A 20,342-nucleotide genomic window follows, 5' to 3' on the forward strand; every position below is an offset into this window, starting at 1 on the left:
TTCAAAATGAGCAAATACGAATATTTGCACAAACACAATAAAGTTTATCAGTTTGAACATTAAATATCTTGTCTTTGTGGTGTATTCAATTGACTATAGGTTAAAGAGGATTTGCAAATCATTGTATTCTGTTTTGATTTACATTTTACACAACGCCCCAACTTCATTGGAATTAGGGTTGTACTATGTGTGAAGGGGCCCTTACCACTGTAACCTGTGTGCTCTGGGGGTTAGTAAGGTTAGACATTACTTGTGTGAAGCGTGTTGAGGCAACTTTGTTGTGATTTGGCACTATATAAATGAAAATAAATTGATTGTATCTTTGTATGCTGTAGATTATATCCTTGCGTGCTTGCTGAAGCCTTACACGTGTTTGAGGCGAAGCTCACTGATGCAGACTTGTGTGAGAATGTGTTGAATTTTTTCATTAATTTGAAAAGTTTGTTCATTCAGACTGATCCGTTTTAAGTGATTTTATGGTCACATTACTTGAGGAAGCTGCTTCTTCTGTTGGTTCTGCTGCCGTCAGCGTTACATGTTCTAGGAAAAACAACTCCATCCTTCAGATACTCATGTTTTTTTTTTTATTAATATAATATCTTAACCAACATTCTGTCAGTGCACCTGTGACGAAACATTTTGCACTTAAACTCTTTCATGTTAAAAGAAAAAAAAAAAAACTGAGGCAACCTGAAATGATAAAAAAAAAAAGTTTCTATACACAAACGCTAAAGTGTGCGTTGCACATTCTCACCACTCTAGTCGAAACATTTTTTTTCTACTTTTTATTCTACTTTTTTACTTTCAGAGAAAGTGACAAACGTTAATAAATGCCTTTTTGGACTTTACGATTTTCAAAATGCAGCCAAAAAGAAAATTTTTAATTTTATCCATTTTAAAGCCACTTTAAATAATATTTCATATTTCTGAAAAGTAAACTGTTGCAAAGGAAGCTGTAAATAGAGGTTTTTATCTCGTCAATAACAGAATCTTCGAATTTCATGGCATGTTTTTTTTTAAAATCAAATTTAACTTTTTTCCATTCAGGAAAGAAACAAAAACATCTCAGCATGACCAATTATAACAAACAAAAATTAAAAAGTTATTTCATTTGTTTGACAAACTTCTCAAAAACAAAAGCTCGAGACACTTTTCTTAAAGTCACAGTCAAATGAAAATCAAAGCTTTTTTGAAACCTTTGTGATGTCAGATGATCAGAATATTTGTGAGTTTGCTGAACTGCCTGATAAAGTGGGTTTGACTCAGCGGGGTGCCGCTGATTGTCCACGTAACCGTGCATTCATGAGGTACACAAGAAGTTCTCTGTTCATTGAAATTACTTTTGACTGAGTGTTTCAGAAACATAAAAGACTATTAGAGCTAAAACAGTGACGTTGCAGTGCAGCGTGTAATATTCCATTTACAGATAAACAGCTTGTTGCCAAATGAAGGGTCCTGGTGTCCACTAGAGGCCACTGCTGCTTGTGAAGGTAATTAAATTTCAGGTCAGTGTTTGGTGAAGCAATCACAGCACTGTTTTTTGTGTGTCATCTCTCATTTGTTAGAGACCAAAAGTAACTGGACAGTGTGCTGCCGTTTCATGACCAGCTGTGTGCTGTTCGCTCACTCAGAATTCAGCAGGTGATGCAGAGTTAATTTCAAGTGTTTCTCAGAATTCTGTTAAACTACACATTATGAAATGTAAAGAGTGTGCAAGTGAGGGAAGACACCATGATTGCCTGACACCATGAAGCCTGTGACTCCTTCAGAGTCGCAGGCTTCAGTGGCTGTGACAGGAGACTGTGACATTTGTCTGTTGCTGCTCGAATCAGTTTCATGATACTAGATGAACAAAAAGAATTCAAGTTCTTACAATTCTTAATGACTGATTTAAGTGACCAAGCAGCTCAACCCACACTTGCCTATCCTTGACCAAGTCCTCTAACTCTTCCCGGGGGATCCTGAGGTGTTCTCAAACCATCTGTGGAGATGTAATGCCTCCAACGTGTCCTGGGTTGTCTCTTTTCTGACAGGGGACAATGGTCTCAGATTTGGAGGCGTTGAACCTCATCCCAGTGCCTTCACACTCAGCCTAAAAATCTGCCCAGTGCACAACTGAGGTCACTGTGCTGCTTTGCTTGCTGCCACCACGACCATGACCTGGGCGTGAGGTGGAACATGAATGACTTAATGATTTCAACGAAAACTGGCAGATGCCTAACACTGGAAATTAACTCTCGACATTTTTTTCCTGCTGATCTTCAAATACTCAAACCCCAGAAGACCAAACTGACTTGCTTTTTGAATAGACCAGACCATCCAAAACATCAAAGATCTTTGGTCAGACCACCTGAGACATCAATGAATATGTAACATACTGTACCATCCAAAACCAACATCAAGTCGAACTGAAGCTCATTTAGACAAAAATTCTTGGAAGCACATTTTGGACAGTTCTTGAACTTTTTAAGTGTAATTTTGGTTATTGAATTTTTTAAAAACTATTATGCCTTTTCATCTGCAATCCATTTTTTTAGTTATTCCAGTAATGAAATCTTAGGCTTGTTTGTTAGGCATCTTTATTAAATGCATAATTTATTAGATGTATGCCAGAAGTTTTAATACGGTCAGCATACACTGATAAATCTTCAAGATATGACAGGGCCCTGACACGAAAAATCTGTACTTTTTGAATTTTACAACATTCATGGTTATTTACGCCTTAAAATACCTCCACAAATGTATTGCAATCATCTTTTTTTTTGTCCACACATTTTCTTGATGTTTGTCGACCTCATGCTGCTGTCAGGACTGGTCAGATCACCCAAAGCATGTAGGCACAACCCAACATTAACCATGGTCCTCTGCTGGTCTGGGTTCGGTCCAAGGAGAACGTTACACACTGTTTTCTCCAACAGTCAGCTGACAGTCTGCACGCTGAGTGCCTTATTTACTGCCATCGCTCATATCTTTGTGATGCATGAACGCTTCAAGAGCAACAAACTAAAGCAGTTTTCATCTCCCTCTGAGTCCGTGAAGCTGCCTCTGCTCATCTCACAGAGTTCACACGTTCACACTTAAAGAGGAAACTGTAACAACCTTTGAACTCAGGCAGAATGTGACTTTGCCTTCTTTTGTATCAGCCATTATTGCTGCGTTGGAGGTCGTTACGGCACAATGTTTATAAAATGGTAAAAAAATGATCATGATGTGACAACATTTACGGGTCGATTGAGAAAATGGGTTGTTTGTAAGAACATGAAAGTCAGTATTCAGCAGCAAGGCGGCCAAAATGTCTGCGAGCAGCTAAAAGTGTTGAGAGGTTCGTGCAGATTCACAGCAACGCCTTCAAATCCAAAACAGCTCACGCACTCCTGCCAGACAAACTACGAGAGCCCAACGAACGCGTCTACGCCGCCATCTTCATGAACGTGAAAAAAATTACCAACCAAAAACAAAAAACATCGTATTTACAAAGTATTCTGTGCTGGTGGAAAATGAGTAACTGTGAGGCTACACTCAGACCCAAAAACACACTAAATATGAAAATGAATGACTGCAGCACATTATGAACACATGAAGAACTAATGTGCCAGCTGACACCTTTACATTCAGAATAAAAGCTCAAAATCAAAACTCAGAAAAAACCAGGAACAAAAATAGTCACATTTAAAACAACTAAAAAGTAACTCTATATATTACTCTGTTCATCACATTCCTGCATAAATATAAAGTGAAGCACAAAAAGAAGCTTCACAAAGCTGTGCCACAGTGCAGGCTTCACTTCACACCGCAAACACACCAAAGAAAAATCTCTCAGCAGTCTGAAGGCTGCCGAGGGCTCGTCTGGCGCTCCTCTGATCGTCTCTCAGTCGTAACCACCTGACGCGTCGCTTTGGTTGTGGTGGTAACCTTGGTGACAGGCCCTTCCTCGGCGGAGGAGACACTGTGTGCTTCAAACGCTTCCTGTGAGGTGACGTCGAGCCCTGGGCTGTGCAGGCAGAAGGAGCCGGAGACGGCGCTGTCGCCTGCCATCTCGCCGCGGCGCTGGGCCTGAGGAGAACCCTCCGGAGTTATCTGGAGGAAGCCTGAGGGAGGAGTGGGGAGGAGGAAACAAGGAAAGGAGATGACAGAGGAGGAGATGAAGATAGCAAGAGCTTTGAGAAGAACAAACTCAGTCTGCATTTGAAAAAAGAAGGTCCAAAACTGTCTGTTATATGTCAGTCTGTCCAGCGAAAAACAACAACAAACACAAAACCACATACTTAGATTGGTATTTTTTTCATTTAGCTCATTAGCAGAATGTAATGTGACACTAGCAACTTTTTATGCTAATGGTAACCAGTTAGCATCGTGTTATGTGTTACTTTTGATGGTAACACTAGTAATGCTAGTCATTCATTCATTCATTCAGTTGCAGCCACTTATTCAGGTTTGGTTCAGGGTGGCAGCAGCTCATCCCACACTTTCCTATCCTCAGCCAAGTCCTGTAACCTTTCTCGGGGGATCCCAGGACATTCCCAAGCCAGCAGGGAAATATCTCTCTCCACCCTGAGATACTTAAACTCCTCTACTTGGGGAAATAACTCTTCTATAATGCTAATTTGCATTGTATTTTCAAGACATGTGAATGATTAAATCCATTGTTAATCACTGATGAAGAGAAATGCACAAAAAACCCCACAAAATAGAAGATCAAGATTGTTGGAATGAATGTAATTCCACTTTTATCTATAGTATAATTTCTTTTCTGTGTTCATGTTGTCTGATGTGACGCCATGGGGAATCCCTGCTCCAAGGGCCTATTTACATGAAATTGCATTTTTTAGGCGTGGCCAGGGAGGAGTTTGGTTCCACACTCAATTCCACATTCAGTGGGATGTACAAATGGAACACGCGTGGATCCATGCCTACGCACACTTGAATACATCTGAATATTTTTGTGCTTACACCAGTTTCTGGGTTTTGGTGTACGCCATGTTTTAGTAGGAAATCCATGCAAGTATGTACATGTACATGAGGCTTCTGGTGTTTGGTCATCCTTGGGAAGAAGAAAAAGGGGGAGTGACTTTTGTTATGCGATGGTTCACCCCTAGGCCGGGGCGTAACATATAACATATGACACGCCACCATCACATTGCCTTCACTTTGACTGGCATTAGCCATGTCAGTATTTGCATAAAACAGACTTCTCATCTATTTTAGCTCTGTCTAGCTGGTGGCATAGAGACCCCTTGTCCGACGCTGTAAAATACCCACTCTGGCAGTGAATGGTAGCTGGCCACTTCTCCTCTGTCTCACTGAGACCAAGGGGTGATGGGGTTCCAGCCATACTTGACAGCATTGTAAACAACCATCATGGACAAAATGCATATGACACCATTTCCAACAGCCAAAGTGTTTTTGTGCATTGTTTATTTTTTAAAATAGTCGATTCAGCAGATTCCTAAGCTGTGTTCTGTAACTAACAGCTCCTAAGTTGTGACAGGTTCAAGTTCAACCAAGTCAAGGGTTTATGCCAGGCTAGATTGACCATGCCTTCTGGAAGACCACCAAGGTTAACTTATGATTTCACTGAAGCTGAACAGCAATTAGACTATTTTTAACTATTTTCAAGAACCATCCCTTAGTTATGCTGCTATAGACTTAGACTGCTGGGGGGTTCCCATGATGCACTGAGTGTTTCTTTCTCTTTTTGCTCTCTATGCACCACTCTGCATTTAATCATTAGTGATCGATCGATCGAAGTGCTTGCTCACAGGGGGTCGTTTTGACCATTGGGGTTTTTCTGTAATTACTGTATGGCTTTTGCCTTACAATATAAAGCACCTTGGGGCAACTGTTTGTTGTGATTTGGCGCTATATAAATAAAATTGATTTGATTTGATAAAATTCTGTTGCATTTATACACAAAACATTCACATAATAAAGAGCAACAATAATTCACAGACAGGGTCCCCCTCCCTAAAACATTTCTGCAACTTTAACCAGACTTTACTTTAACTTTACTTTACTTTTACTTTTTTTTTTACTAATAGTCCAATTTCATAGCCTTAAGAGTGTGCATATCATGAATGCTTGGTCTTGTTGGATTTGTGAGAATCTACTGAATCTACTGGTACCTTGTTTCCCATGTAACAATAAGAAATATACTCAAAACCTGGATTAATCTTTTTAGTCACATAGCACTACTATTATTCTGAACACTACTGTAGGTATCTGACAAACTCACATGCAGACATTTTGGTTCTTCTCAAAACTCTATTTTTACTCAGTGACCCTGTAATAATAGGGTCACTGAGTAAAAATAGGCCATCACTGCACTATCACTCAACACCAAATCACCACAGACTGAATGCATTACAGAATTTAGGGATGGGTACCGAATTCGTTACTTTTTTGGTACCGACCGAATTCCATGGGTACTACCGGGTATCTGTTCATGTAAAATCAGACGGTACCATGTTTCAGTACTTAAATGCACCATTATGGTTGAGAGAGTGGGAGAATGGACAATTTTACATGCTGAACATGAACGCAGCATGCACAGCGTAATGACATCAGAAGCGGCAGCCGCTGGCTCATAAACGAAGCAGCATGGCTGACAGAAAGCGCTCAAAAGTATGGCTCCACTTTTCTAAATGTGATGCAGATAGCGCTCACTGCAATATTTGCCACGCAAAATGCAAGGCCCATGGCCGCAATGTTTCTGTGTAGGCTCTCAGTTGTCCAGGTGGTTTCCATAGTAGAGAAGCTTAAATCTTCGACTGGACTGGGTTGCTTGACGCGAGGACGTTTCACTTCAAATCGCAGAAGCTTCCTCAGCTAAAATTCTTGCTCTGGTAGTCTGACTTCTGTCTTGTATTTCCGTGGCGGAAATACATCTAATCTGAGGAAGCACCTGGTTAAGCACAAGCTATTTCTCAGCACTGAAGAGAGCACAATTTTTGACTGTCAGATCAGCTCCTGAATTCGGCATCGTTAGTGATTCGTCATCTGCAGCCAGCATCGCTGGAGAAGATACGCTTACAACCGCTTCATCATCATCGTCAGCTGCAGGTAAGAAACGCTAAAGCGTAGTGTTTAGATGACGTTAGCTTTTTTTGGGCTCTTGCCCAAAAAAAGTTGATATGCTTGTGTTCTTGGACAAGAAAACTGGACAAGGAACGATGAAATACTACAGTAAATGTAGTTCACTGCAAAAAAGTTTGCCTCACTTTTATTTTTAGTTTGTTGCACTTTAATTTATAAAAAGTATACTTTTATTTATTTTTAGTCTATCCCCTTTTGGTTTTAATTTGTGCATTTTAAATAAAAACACTGCTTAGGTGTAGTTAAGAGTTTCTATGTTCAAGAAATTTGTGAAACAACTGCCTTATTACAAGACAAACAATTTCATGCTGTTTTGACATATTTGTTAAAGTTTATACTTTCAGAAATAAATCTGTTAAACTGTAATTTTTTGAGACTTTACTTCAAACACAATGCATATAAGTACCGAAAATTGGTACCGTTGCGTACCGGTATCGATTCACAGGTACCAGGTATCGGTACCGTATTGGTTCAAATGTGAAAGGTACCCATTCCTATTACAGATATAATGGCATATCACAACCCTTTCATGTGAGATCATATGGCACCAACCTTGACATTGACATTGTTTTTTTTTCTGGGTGAGAACTGCATCAGTGTAGAAATAAAGCTTTTGATGCACCATTACTAGACACCAAATTGTTGTAAACCCAAGACACCTAAGATACAACTTCATCTCAAGTGAGACAGCACTGACCTTGAACTGCTTTTTTCTGGGTCAGACCAGGAGGGCAATGCCTGCCCCTCTACAGTACCAATTCAACAGGTCCTTCAGGACAGATCTCAGACAGGGAGAAAACCAGTGGTGTTCACACAACATTCACTCCCCCTCTGCTGGCCGATGGCGGTAAATAGGAAGAACTAGATAAGCTGAGGAGACTTGAATACGCCAATGACTCATATGTAAGAGTCAGTATCTGTCTTTAGAAGTATGAGATGTCTCAGCTGAGTTTTCTCTTTTAGTCCTACCTGTAGAATGTGGCTTCAGAGTGAACTTAGGCATCTTAAACCAGGGAGAAGACTCTCTTCCAGCAGCCTCTGTCTGTTCCCGATCCACTTCACTCCAAGCCTGGACTTTTTGTGATTGAAACTCAGTGGGGGATTCTGAGCTGTCCCTGTCCAGCATATCTGTCCTGGCATGAGATGAAACCACATGCTCAGCCAGTGTCATTCCACCTTCCTTGTACTGTTCTTCACCAGTTCCTTTCTTCTTACTGAACCCTGAGATGGACTTTTTGGCTGATTTGACTTCTAGCCCTTTGGTGTGTGCTTCTGCTTCTCCCGCATATAAATCTTCACATTTGATGCCAATTTCTGTGTCCTGCTCCCCACAAATCATTTTGCCATATGAAGAGTCCAACTCTTCATATGGCGCTTTAAATTTACCATGTACTCTCCCTTGATCATCTTTGGAGCAGCTGTAAATTCTTGTGTCCTTTTCTTCACTGAGACATGAACTTGTGCCTCCACTCTGAAGAGCAACATTGGATGTTATTGGTTCAGAAGGACAGAGTGAGACTTTGGGTGTTTTCAACTTTACACCCTTTACCTTTTCCTCTTCTGCCCCTTCTTCCTCTGTTTTGAAAGTAACTTGGGTATCCTGAGGACTTGCCAGGACAAACATAGCTTGCTTTACTTTGGGCATTTTGTTGCCATCACACAGAGTTTCTTCCCCATATAGATTCAGTCTTCTTTCAGGAAATGACATGCAGGGTAATGGTACACCAAATTTAGGAATTTTGATTTTCTTTTCATTTTCTGTCTTGTTGCCATTTGCTTCCTGTGAGGCTCCCACTTCAAATGCTGTATCTGGTATCCTTGGCAGTTTCCCTTCTGGAGTGGATGATGAAGGCCTGGTTTCTCCTTCTCTTCCAAAGGAAACAGAGGTTTGTGTGGTTTTCAAACTAATGCTTGTAACTTCTGGTTCGACAAGTTTAATATTACCATCTTCCTTTCCCTGTGCATCATGCGTCATTTCCTGGGAGTTCAATGGACCACAATACACAGGATCAGCAAAAGAAATACTCGATGTATTGCTGATTTCTGAAATCTGAATCTTTTCTTTACCTAAGATGCCTTTTTTACACTTGACATCTCCCTTTAAATTACAAAGGTCCTCTTTTGTGATGTCTTCTGTTGACTCGCCATTTCGTTTAATTTTTGGCATCACACTTTTAAACTTTGCATCTTTCATCTTTGACTCCTTGATGTTGCTTTTGTTTCCTGTTGTACTGAGGTCTATATCAGGAAGTTCAATTTTCATCCTGTCATTATTTCCGACTTCCCGTTGAACACTGACATTGAGATCAAAGTCTTCCTTCTGACAACACTGACTAACATCGGACATTTTCAAGCTAGGAGTTTGAAATTTTTCTCCTTTATTTCCTTCCATCTCAAATTTGGGACCATCAGTCTTACCTTTAGGCAGTGATATATCAATGGAAGGCATGCTGAACTGTGGCATCTTGAATTTTCCCACTTTTCCTTTTATTTCTAACTCATGGCTTTCAAGCTTTCTTTCAGGTTGAGGAATGTCAACATCAGGCATTTTCAATGTTCCTCCTGTATCTCCCTCCATCTCTAATTTAGGAATTTCAACCTTTCCTTTGGGCAGTAATATGTCAAATGTAGGCATGCTAATATGTGGCATCTTGAATCTGCTCACTTTGCCTTTTATTTCCATCTCAGGACCTTCAAGCTTTCCTTTAGGTACAGATAAGTCAAAATCAGGTGTTCCTAGTTCAGGTATTTTCAGTTTTCCTCTTGTATCTCCCTCCATTTCAATTTTGGGACCTTCAACCTGTCCTTTTGGCAGTGACATGTGAACTGTTGGCATACTGATCTTTGGCAATTTGAATTTTCCTCCTCCTCCTTTCAAAGCCTTCTCAGGACCTTCAAGCTTCCCTATTGCTAGAGATATGTCAACATCAGGCATTTTGATCTGAGGCATTTTCAATGTTCCTCCTGTTTCTCCCTCCACTTCAAGCTTGGGACCTTCAACTTTCCCTTTGGGCAGGGATATGTCAGCTGTTGGCATGCTGATGTGTGGCATCCTGAACTTCCCTCCTTCCTGTTTTAACTCTAACTCAGCACCTTCAAGCTTTCCTTTAGGTAGAGATATGTCAATATCAGGAATTTTCATATGAGGCATTTTCAGTTTTCCTCCTGTGTCTCCCTCCATTTCAATTTTGGGACCTTCAACCTTTCTTTTGGGCAGTGATAGGTCAGCTGTTGGCATGCTGATGTGTGGCATCTTGAATTTCCCTTGTTCCCCTTTTATCTCCATCTCAGGACCTTCAGGCATTCCTTTAGGGAGAGATATATCAACATTCGGCATTTTGATATGAGGCATTTTCAGTTTTCCTCCTGTATCTCCCTCGATTTCAATTTTGGGGACTCCAACCTTGCCTTTGGGCAGTGATATGTCAGCTGTTGGCATGCTGATGTGTGGCATCTTGAATTTCCCTTGTTCCCCTTTTATCTCCATCTCAGGACTTTCAAGCTTTCCTTTAGGGAGAGAAATATCAACATTTGACATTTTGATATGAGGCATTTTAAATTTTCCTCCTGTATCACCCTCCATTTCAAGCTTGGGACCTTCAACTTTCCCTTTAGGTAGTGATATGTCAACTGACGGCAGGCTGATGTCTGGCATAATGAATTTTCCTCCTTCCCCTTTCATCTCCATGTCAGGACCTTCAAGCTTTGCTTTAGGGAGAGAGATGTCAACATCAGGAATTTTCATATGAGGCATTTTCAGTTGTCCTCCTGTGTCTCCCTCCATTTCAATTTTGGGCTGGTCAAGCGGTCCTTTTGGGAGAGATATGTCAACATTCGGCATTTTGATATGAGGCATTTCAAATTTTCCTCCTGTATCTCCCTCCATTTCAAGCTTGGGACCTTCAACTTTCCCTTTTGGGAGTGATATGTCAACTGACGGCATGCTCATGTCTGGCATCTTGAATTTTCCTCCTTCCCCTTTTATCTCCATGTCAGGACCTTCAAGCTTTCCTTTTGGGAGAGATATGTCAACATTTGGCATTTTGATATGAGGCATATTCAATTTTCCTCCTGTATCTCCTTCCATTTCAATTTTGGGACCTTCAGCCTTTCCTTTGGGCAGTGATATGTCACCTGTTGGCATGCTGATATGTGGCATCTTGAATTTCCCTTGCTCCCCTTTTATCTCCACCTCAGGACCTTCAAGCTTTCCTTTAGCGAGAGATATGTCAACATTCGGCATTTTGATATGAGGCATTTTAAGTTTTCCTCCTGTATCTCCCTCCATTTTAAGCTTGGGACCTTCAACTTTTCCTTTGGGCAGTGATATGTCAACTTTCGGCATTTTGATACGAGGCATATTCAATTTTCCTCCTGTTTCTCCCTCCATTTCAAGCTTGGGACTTTCAACTTTCCCTTTGGGGAGTGATATGTCAACTGATGGCATGGTGATGTCTGGCATCTTGAACTTTCCTCCGTCCCCTTTTATCTCCATGTCAGGACCTTCAAAGTTTCCTTTAGGGAGAGAGATGTCAACTTCAGGAATTTTCATATGAGGCATTTTCAGTTTTCCTCCTGTGTCTCCTTCCATTTCAATTTTGGGACGGTCAAGCTTTCCTTTAGGCAGAGATATGTCAACTTTCAGCATTTTGAAATAAGGCATTTTCAATTTTGCTCCTGAATCTCCTTCCATTTCAATTTCAGTACCTTCAATGTTTCCTTTGGGCAGCGATATGTCAACTGTTGGCATGCTGATGTGTGGCATCTTGAATTTCCCTCCCTCTCCTTTTATCTCCAACTCAGGACCTTCAAGCGTTCCTTTTGGGAGAGATATGTCAACATTTGGCATTTTGATATGAGGCATATTCAATTCTCCTCCTGTATCTCCCTCCATTTCAAGCTTGGGACTTCTAGCTTTCCCTTTGGGCAGTGATATGTCAACTGATGGCATGCTGAGGTCTGGCATCTTGAATTTTCCTGCTTCCCCTTTTATAGCCACCTCAGGACCTTCAAGCTTTCCTTTAGGGAGAGATATGTCAACTTTCGGCATTTTGATATGAGGCATATTCAATTTTCCTCCTGTATCTCCCTCCATTTCAACTTTGGGACCTTCAAGTTTTCCTTTGGGCAGGGATATGTCAGCTGATGGCATGCTGAGATGTGGCATCTTGAATTTCGCTCCTTCCCCTTTTATCTCAATCTCAGGACCTTCAAGCTTTCCTTTAGGGAGAGATATGTCAACATTTGGCATTTTTATATGAGCCATTTTAAATTGTCCTCCTGTATCTCCTTCCATTTCAATTTTGGGACCTTCAACTTTTCCTTTGGGCAGTGATATGTCAGCTGTTGGAATGCTGATATGTGGCATCTTGAATTTCCCTTGCTCCCCTTTTATCTCCATCTCAGGACCTTCAAACATTCCTTTAGGGAGAGATATGTCAACATTCGGCATTTTGATATGAGGCATTTTCAATTTTCCTCCTGTATCTCCCTCCATTTCAAGCTTGGGAGCTTCAACTTTCCCTTTGGGCAGTGATATGTCAACTGATGGCATGCTGACATCTGGCATCTTGAATTTTCCTCCTTCCCCTTTTATATCCATGTCAGGACCTTCAAGCTTTCCTTTAGGCAGAGATATGTCAACATTCGGCATTCTGATATGAGGCATTTTCAATTTTCCTCCTGTATCTCCCTCCAATTCAAGCTTGGGACCTTCAACTTGTCCTTTTGGCAGTGATATGTCAACTGATGGCATGCTGATGTCTGGCAGCTTGAATTTTCCTCCTTCCCCTTTTATCTCCATCTTAGGACCTTCAAGCTTTCCTTTAGGGAGAGATATGTCAACTTTCGGCATTTTGATATGAGGCATATGCAATTTTCCTCCTGTATCTCCCTCCTTTTCAATTTTGGGACCTTCAACTTTTCCTTTGGGCAGTGATATGTCAGCTGTTGGCTTGCTGAGATGGGGCATCTTGAATTTCCCTCCTTCACCTTTTATCTCAATCTCAGGACCTTCAATCTTTCCTTTAGGGAGAGATATGTCAACATTTGGCATTTTTATATGAGCCATTTTAAATTGTCCTCCTGTATCTCCCTCCAATTCAAGCTTGGGACCTTCAACTTTTCCTTTTGGCAGTGATATGTCAACTGATGGCATGCTGAGATGTGGCATCTTGAATTTCCCTCCTTCCCCTTTTATCTCCATCCCAGGACCTTCAAGCTTTCCTTTAGGTAGAGAGATGTCAACATCAGGAATTTTGATATGAGGCATTTTCAGTTTTCCTTCTGTGTCTCCCTCCATTTCAATTTTGGGCCAGTCAAGTTTTCCTTTAGGGAGAGATATGTCAACATTCGGCATTTTGATATGAGGCATTTTCAATTTTCCTCCTGTATCTCCCTCCATTGCAAGCTTGGGACCTTCAACTTTCCCTTTGGGCAGTGATATGTCAACTGATGGCATGCTGATGTCTGGCATCTTGAATTTTCCTCCTTCCCCTTTTATATCTATGTCAGGACCTTCAAGCTTTCCTTTAGGCAGAGATATGTCAACATTCGGCATTTTGATATGAGGCATTTTAAATTTTCCTCCTGTATCTCCCTCCATTTCAAGCTTGGGACCTTCAACTTTCCCTTTTGGCAGTGATATGTCAACTGACGGCATGCTGATGTCTGGCATCTTGAATTTTCCTCCATCCCCTTTTATCTCCATCTCAGGACCTTCAAGCTTTGCTTTAGGGAGAGATATGTCAACTTTCGGCATTTTGATATGAGGCATATTGAATTTTCCTCCTGTATCTCCCTCCATTTCAATTTTGGGACCTTCAACTTTTACTTTGGGCAGTGATATGTCAGCTGTTGGAATGCTGATATGTGGCATCTTGAATTTCCCTTGCTCCCCTTTTATCTCCATCTCAGGACCTGATATGTCAACATTTGGCATTTTGATATGAGGCATTTTCAATTTTCCTCCTGTATCTCCCTCCATTTCAAGCTTCGGAGCTTCAACTTTCCATTTTGGCAGTGATATGTCAACTGATGGCATGCTGATGTCTGGCATCTTGAATTTTCCTCCTTCCCCTTTTATCTCCATCTCAGGACCTTCAAGCTTTGCTTTAGGGAGAGATATGTCAACATTCGGCATTTTGATATGAGGCATTTTAAATTTTCCTGCTGTATCTCCCTCCATTTCAAGCTTGGGACCTTCAACTTTCCCTTTTGGCAGTGATATGTCAACTGACGGCATGCTGATGTCTGGCATCTTGAATTTTCCTCCTTCCCCTTTTATCTCCATCTCAGGACCTTCAAGCTTTGCTTTAGGGAGAGATATGTCAACTTTCGGCATTTTGATATGAGGCATATTCAATTTTCCTCCTGTATCTCCCTCCATTTCAATTTTGGGACCTTCAACTTTTCCTTTGGGCAGTGATATGTCAACTGATGGCATGCTGATGTCTGGCATCTTGACTTTCCCTCCTTCCTCTTTTATCTCCATCTCAGGACCTTCAAGCCTTCCTTTAGGGAGAGATATGTCAACATTTGCCATTTTGATAAGAGGCATTTTAAATTTTCCCCCTGTATCTCCTTCCATTTCAATTTTGGGACCTTCAACTTTCCCTTTGGGCAGTGATATGTCAACTGATGGCATGCTGATGTCTGGCATCTCAGGACCTTCAAGCTTTCCTTTAGGGAGAGATATGTCAACATTTGGCATTTTTATATGAGGCATTTTAAATTTTCCTCCTGTATCTCCCTCCATTTCAATTTTGGGACCTTCAACTTTTCCTTTTGGCAGTGATATGTCAACTGATGGCATGCTGAGATGTGGCATCTTGAATTTCCCTCCTTCCCCTTTTATCTCCATCCCAGGACCTTCAAGCTTTCCTTTAGGTAGAGAGATGTCAACATCAGGAATTTTGATATGAGGCATTTTCAGTTTTCCTTCTGTGTCTCCCTCCATTTCAATTTTGGGCCAGTCAAGTTTTCCTTTAGGGAGAGATATGTCAACATTCGGCATTTTGATATGAGGCATTTTCAATTTTCCTCCTGTATCTCCCTCCATTGCAAGCTTGGGACCTTCAACTTTCCCTTTGGGCAGTGATATGTCAACTGATGGCATGCTGACATCTGGCATCTTGAATTTTCCTCCTTCCCCTTTTATATCCATGTCAGGACCTTCAAGCTTTCCTTTAGGCAGAGATATGTCAACATTCGGCATTTTGATATGAGGCATTTTAAATTTTCCTGCTGTATCTCCCTCCATTTCAAGCTTGGGACCTTCAACTTTCCCTTTTGGCAGTGATATGTCAACTGACGGCATGCTGATGTCTGGCATCTTGAATTTTCCTCCTTCCCCTTTTATCTCCATCTCAGGACCTTCAAGCTTTGCTTTAGGGAGAGATATGTCAACTTTCGGCATTTTGATATGAGGCATATTGAATTTTCCTCCTGTATCTCCCTCCATTTCAATTTTGGGACCTTCAACTTTTACTTTGGGCAGTGATATGTCAGCTGTTGGAATGCTGATATGTGGCATCTTGAATTTCCCTTGCTCCCCTTTTATCTCCATCTCAGGACCTGATATGTCAACATTTGGCATTTTGATATGAGGCATTTTCAATTTTCCTCCTGTATCTCCCTCCATTTCAAGCTTCGGAGCTTCAACTTTCCATTTTGGCAGTGATATGTCAACTGATGGCATGCTGATGTCTGGCATCTTGAATTTTCCTCCTTCCCCTTTTATCTCCATCTCAGGACCTTCAAGCTTTGCTTTAGGGAGAGATATGTCAACATTCGGCATTTTGATATGAGGCATTTTAAATTTTCCTGCTGTATCTCCCTCCATTTCAAGCTTGGGACCTTCAACTTTCCCTTTTGGCAGTGATATGTCAACTGACGGCATGCTGATGTCTGGCATCTTGAATTTTCCTCCTTCCCCTTTTATCTCCATCTCAGGACCTTCAAGCTTTGCTTTAGGGAGAGATATGTCAACTTTCGGCATTTTGATATGAGGCATATTCAATTTTCCTCCTGTATCTCCCTCCATTTCAATTTTGGGACCTTCAACTTTTCCTTTGGGCAGTGATATGTCAACTGATGGCATGCTGATGTCTGGCATCTTGACTTTCCCTCCTTCCTCTTTTATCTCCATCTCAGGACCTTCAAGCCTTCCTTTAGGGAGAGATATGTCAACATTTGCCATTTTGATAAGAGGCATTTTAAATTTTCCCCCTGTATCTCCTTCCATTTCAATTTTGGGACCTTCAACTTTCCCTTTGGGCAGTGATATGTCAACTGATGGCATGCTGATGTCTGGCATCTCAGGACCTTCAAGCTTTCCTTTAGGGAGAGATATGTCAACATTTGGCATTTTTATATGAGGCATTTTAAATTTTCCTCCTGTATCTCCCTCCATTTCAATTTTGGGACCTTCAACTTTTCCTTTGGGCAGTGATATGTCAGCTGTTGGAATGCAAATATGTGGCGTCTTGAATTTCCCTTGCTCCCCTTTTATCTCCATCTCAGGACCTTCAAGCTTTGCTTTAGGGAGAGATATGTCAACTTTCGGCATTTTGATATGAGGCATATTCAATTTTCCTCCTGTATCTCCCTCCATTTCAATTTTGGGACCTTCAACTTTTCCTTTGGGCAGTGATATGTCAGCTGTTGGAATGCTGATATGTGGCATCTTGAATTTCCCTTGCTCCCCTTTTATCTCCATCTCAGGACCTGATATGTCAACATTCGGCATTTTGATATGAGGCATTTTCAATTTTCCTCCTGTATCTCCCTCCATTTCAAGCTTAGGACCTTCAACTTTTCCTTTGGGCAGTGATATGTCAGCTGTTGGCATGCTGAGATGTGGCATCTTGAATTTCCCTCCTTCCCCTTTTATCACCATCTCAGGACCTTCAAGCTTTCCTTTAGGGAGAGATATATCCACATTCGGCATTTTGATATGAGGCATTTTAAATTTTCCTCCTGTATCTCCCTCCATTTCAATTTTGGGACCTTCAACTTTCCCTTTGGGCAGTGATATGTCAACTGATGGCATGCTGATGTCTGGCATCTCAGGACCTTCAAGATTTCCTTTAGGGAGAGATATGTCAGCTTTTGGCATTTTGATATGAGGCATTTTCAATTTTCCTCCAGTATCTCCTTCCATTTCAATTTTGGGACCTTCAGCTTTTCCTTTGGGCAGTGATATGTCAGCTGTTGGCATGCTGATGTGTGGCATCTTGAATTTCCCTCCTTCTCCTTTTATCTCCATGTCTGGACCTTCAAGCTTTCCTTTAGGTAGAGATATATCAACATCAGGAATTTTCATATGAGGCATTTTGAATTTTCCTCCTGTATCTCCCTCCATTTCAAGATTGGGACCTTCAACTTCCCCTTTTGGCAGTGATATTTCAACTGACGGCATGCTGATGTCTGGCATCTTGAATTTTCCTCCTTCCCCTTTTATCTCCATGTCAGGACCTTCAACTTTCCTTTTTGGCACTGATATGTCAGCTGTTAGCATGCTGATGTGTGGCATCTTGAATTTCCCTCCTTCTCCTTTTATCTCCATCTCAGGACCTTCAAGCTTTCCTTTAGGGAGCGATATGTCAACAATCGGCATTTTGATATGAGGCATTTTCAATTTTCCTCCTGTATCTCCCACGATTTCAATCTTGGGACCTTTAACCTTCCCTTTGGGCAATGCTATGTCAACTGACGGCATGCTGATACCTGGCATCTTGAATTTCTGTCCTTTCCCCTTTTTTTCCATGTCAGGACCTTCAAGCTTTCCTTTGGGTAGAGATATGCCAATATCAGGCATTTTGATCTGCGGCATTTTCAGCTTTCCTCCTGTATCTCCTTCCATTTCAATTTTGGGACCTTCAACCTTTCCTGTGGGGAGTGATATGCCAGCTGTTGGCATGCTGATGTGTGGCATTTTGAATTTCCCTCCTTCTCCTTTTATTTCCATCTCAGGACCTTCAGAATTTCCTTTAGGTAGAGATATGTCAACATCAGGCATTTTCATGTGTGCCATTTTTAATTTTCCCCCAGTATCTCCCTCCATCTCAATTTTGGGACCTTCAACCTTTCCTTTTGGCAGTGATATGTCAACTGCTGGCATGCTGATCTCTGGAATCTTGACTTTCTCTCCTTCCCCTTTTATCTCCATCTCAGAACCTTTAAGCCTTCCTTTCGGGAGAGATATGTCAATATTAGGTATTTTCGTTTGAGGCATGTTCAGTTTTCCTCCTGTATCTCCCTCCATTTCTATTTTGGGACTTTCAAGCTTTACGTTGGGTAGTGATATGCCAACTGCTGGCATGCTGATGCTTGGCATCTTGAATTTCCCTCCTCCTTTCGTCTCCATCTCAGGACCTTCAAGCTTTACTTTAGATGTTGATATGTCAACATCAGGCATTTTCAGTTTTGCTTTTCCTTTACTGAGAGACATATCTTTGTCTGGGATCTCACTTTTCCTCCCCTTTTTAAAATTATCATCTGGGGAATTTACCTTTGGTAATGAAAGGTCAAATTTTGGCATTTTTAACTGTCCAGGTTTTTCACTGGAACATTCAACATTTTTTAATTTTCCTACCTTGCCAGGAGTCCATTCTGCTGTTGCTACTGCTGTTTTGCCTTTGGGTAACATTGTGGGCATTTCTTTTTTACCTGTTTTAATTTCAACACCTTTAATGTCAACTTCTGCCTCAAAGGACTTTGCTGATGGTAACTGAAAATCACCTTCTTTGCCTTGCTCCATTTCAGAATTTGCTGATTTTCCTTTGGGAAGGGTAAGGTCAACTTTGGGCAACTTGAAGCTGGCTTTAACCTTTTCCCCATGAATATTTTGTTCTTCCTTGGTTGTGGTCCTTGTGGGAGGAGATATATTAAAATCTGGCATTTTGAATTTCCCTTCTCCACCAACATAATGGTCCATATCCACATCTTCACCCTGTATTTTTACTTTCGGGATAGATATGTCAAATGGAGGTACACATACTTTGCCTCCGGTGTCTTGATCTTCAGTCTTGAGTATTGAGATTTCAGCCTTTGGCAGGGAAATGTTGGGTCCTTCTGAAGTTCCCTCCACCTCATCAGAAATTCTCCCTCTGTTTCCCTTATCAGATTTCAAATCAACATCAGACACAGAGATGTCAAAGGATGGTGGTGTTATTGCTGTATTTCCACATGGTTGACACTTTGGGGGTGATTCATCCATGTCAGATTTTCTCTTTCCATTTGACAAAGAAATATCCACAGAGGGCATTTTAACACAAGTGCTTATTTCTGAGAGATGTGTTTCCAGAACACCACCTTCCAGCTTGCATTTTTGTGCTTCTGGGAGACCTATTTCACTACCTCCCGTGATGCCCAATTTGGGAGGCTTTACCTTGATGCCACCGTCTAACTCATCTGATTGATGTGAGACTCTGACTATTGGGGCTCTCACCTTTGGCCTTCTGAGATTAATGTCTTTTTTGCCGATATCTACACAAATGTTTCCTCCAGATGACTTTGTATCAGCTTCTCCTCTGTTATAGAATTTAGGGGCTTTGAGTTCAGCTTTTCCCCTCACAGTGGGCAAAGACGGGTCTGCTTTATACTCCCCGAATTCTGTTTCCACAGCTGGGCCTGATGTTGTGTGTTTGGTGTTTGGTAAAGGGATTCCAAACATGTGGCCTTTTTCTTTGGCTTTCACTTTGGAACCAGATATCTCAGGTGGTGAGATATTCATCTCTTGCTCATCTTCTTCTGTTTGCGCTTCCCCTGTTGGTGATGTCTCAGCATAAACCGTCATGTTTATGTGAGGAAACCTGAGAGCACAGGAAAAATGAAGTAAAGAAATACAGATCCAACATATGAACTAAAACCAGCATTGTATAACATTTGGGTCCTGCTTTACGAAAGGTTTGCACATGTAAAATTTGCACACTATTGCTCCCTCAAGGATGTGCAAATGCTTATTTACTCATAGTGTGCACTTAGGATTGTGACTTTCCAATGCACAAAATAGTGTGAATTTCTGTTTTACAGGTTTGCCTTCATGAATATGAAATTTAGGGTGTGTCCACCCAAGTGTGCAAAATTATAGGTTCTGAATGCAAAATACGATTTATAAAGATCAAAAGTAAATGTGGCAGGTTCTTACTGAGTCTGTATATTATACATTTGAAACCTGGGTGCTAACTTATTGCACTTGACACACTGCTGCTTCAGCGGTGTAGATGCCATCGCCTCCACAAAGACAA

The 20,342-nt window shown here is 41.2% G+C and overlaps 1 protein-coding gene across 1 annotated transcript in view; it reads right to left on the minus strand.

Moving 5' to 3' along the window:
• Window positions 1-589: 589 nt before the first annotated feature.
• prx (periaxin) overlaps window positions 590-20,342 on the minus strand; it is a 62,872-nt gene continuing 43,119 nt past the window's right edge. The window contains exons 6-13 of the mRNA XM_034168860.1: window positions 17,869-19,907; window positions 17,167-17,568; window positions 16,417-16,818; window positions 15,674-16,047; window positions 14,761-15,493; window positions 11,800-14,391; window positions 8,062-11,709; window positions 590-4,088 (exon numbers count right to left, since the gene is read on the minus strand). Of these exons, the coding sequence (XP_034024751.1) occupies window positions 3,817-4,088; window positions 8,062-11,709; window positions 11,800-14,391; window positions 14,761-15,493; window positions 15,674-16,047; window positions 16,417-16,818; window positions 17,167-17,568; window positions 17,869-19,907 (10,462 nt within the window). The 3' untranslated portion in view covers window positions 590-3,816. The remainder of the gene's footprint in view (window positions 4,089-8,061; window positions 11,710-11,799; window positions 14,392-14,760; window positions 15,494-15,673; window positions 16,048-16,416; window positions 16,819-17,166; window positions 17,569-17,868; window positions 19,908-20,342) is intronic.

Source organism: Thalassophryne amazonica, chromosome 4 (genome assembly GCF_902500255.1).
Source record: "Thalassophryne amazonica chromosome 4, fThaAma1.1, whole genome shotgun sequence".
Lineage (NCBI taxonomy): Eukaryota > Metazoa > Chordata > Actinopteri > Batrachoidiformes > Batrachoididae > Thalassophryne > Thalassophryne amazonica.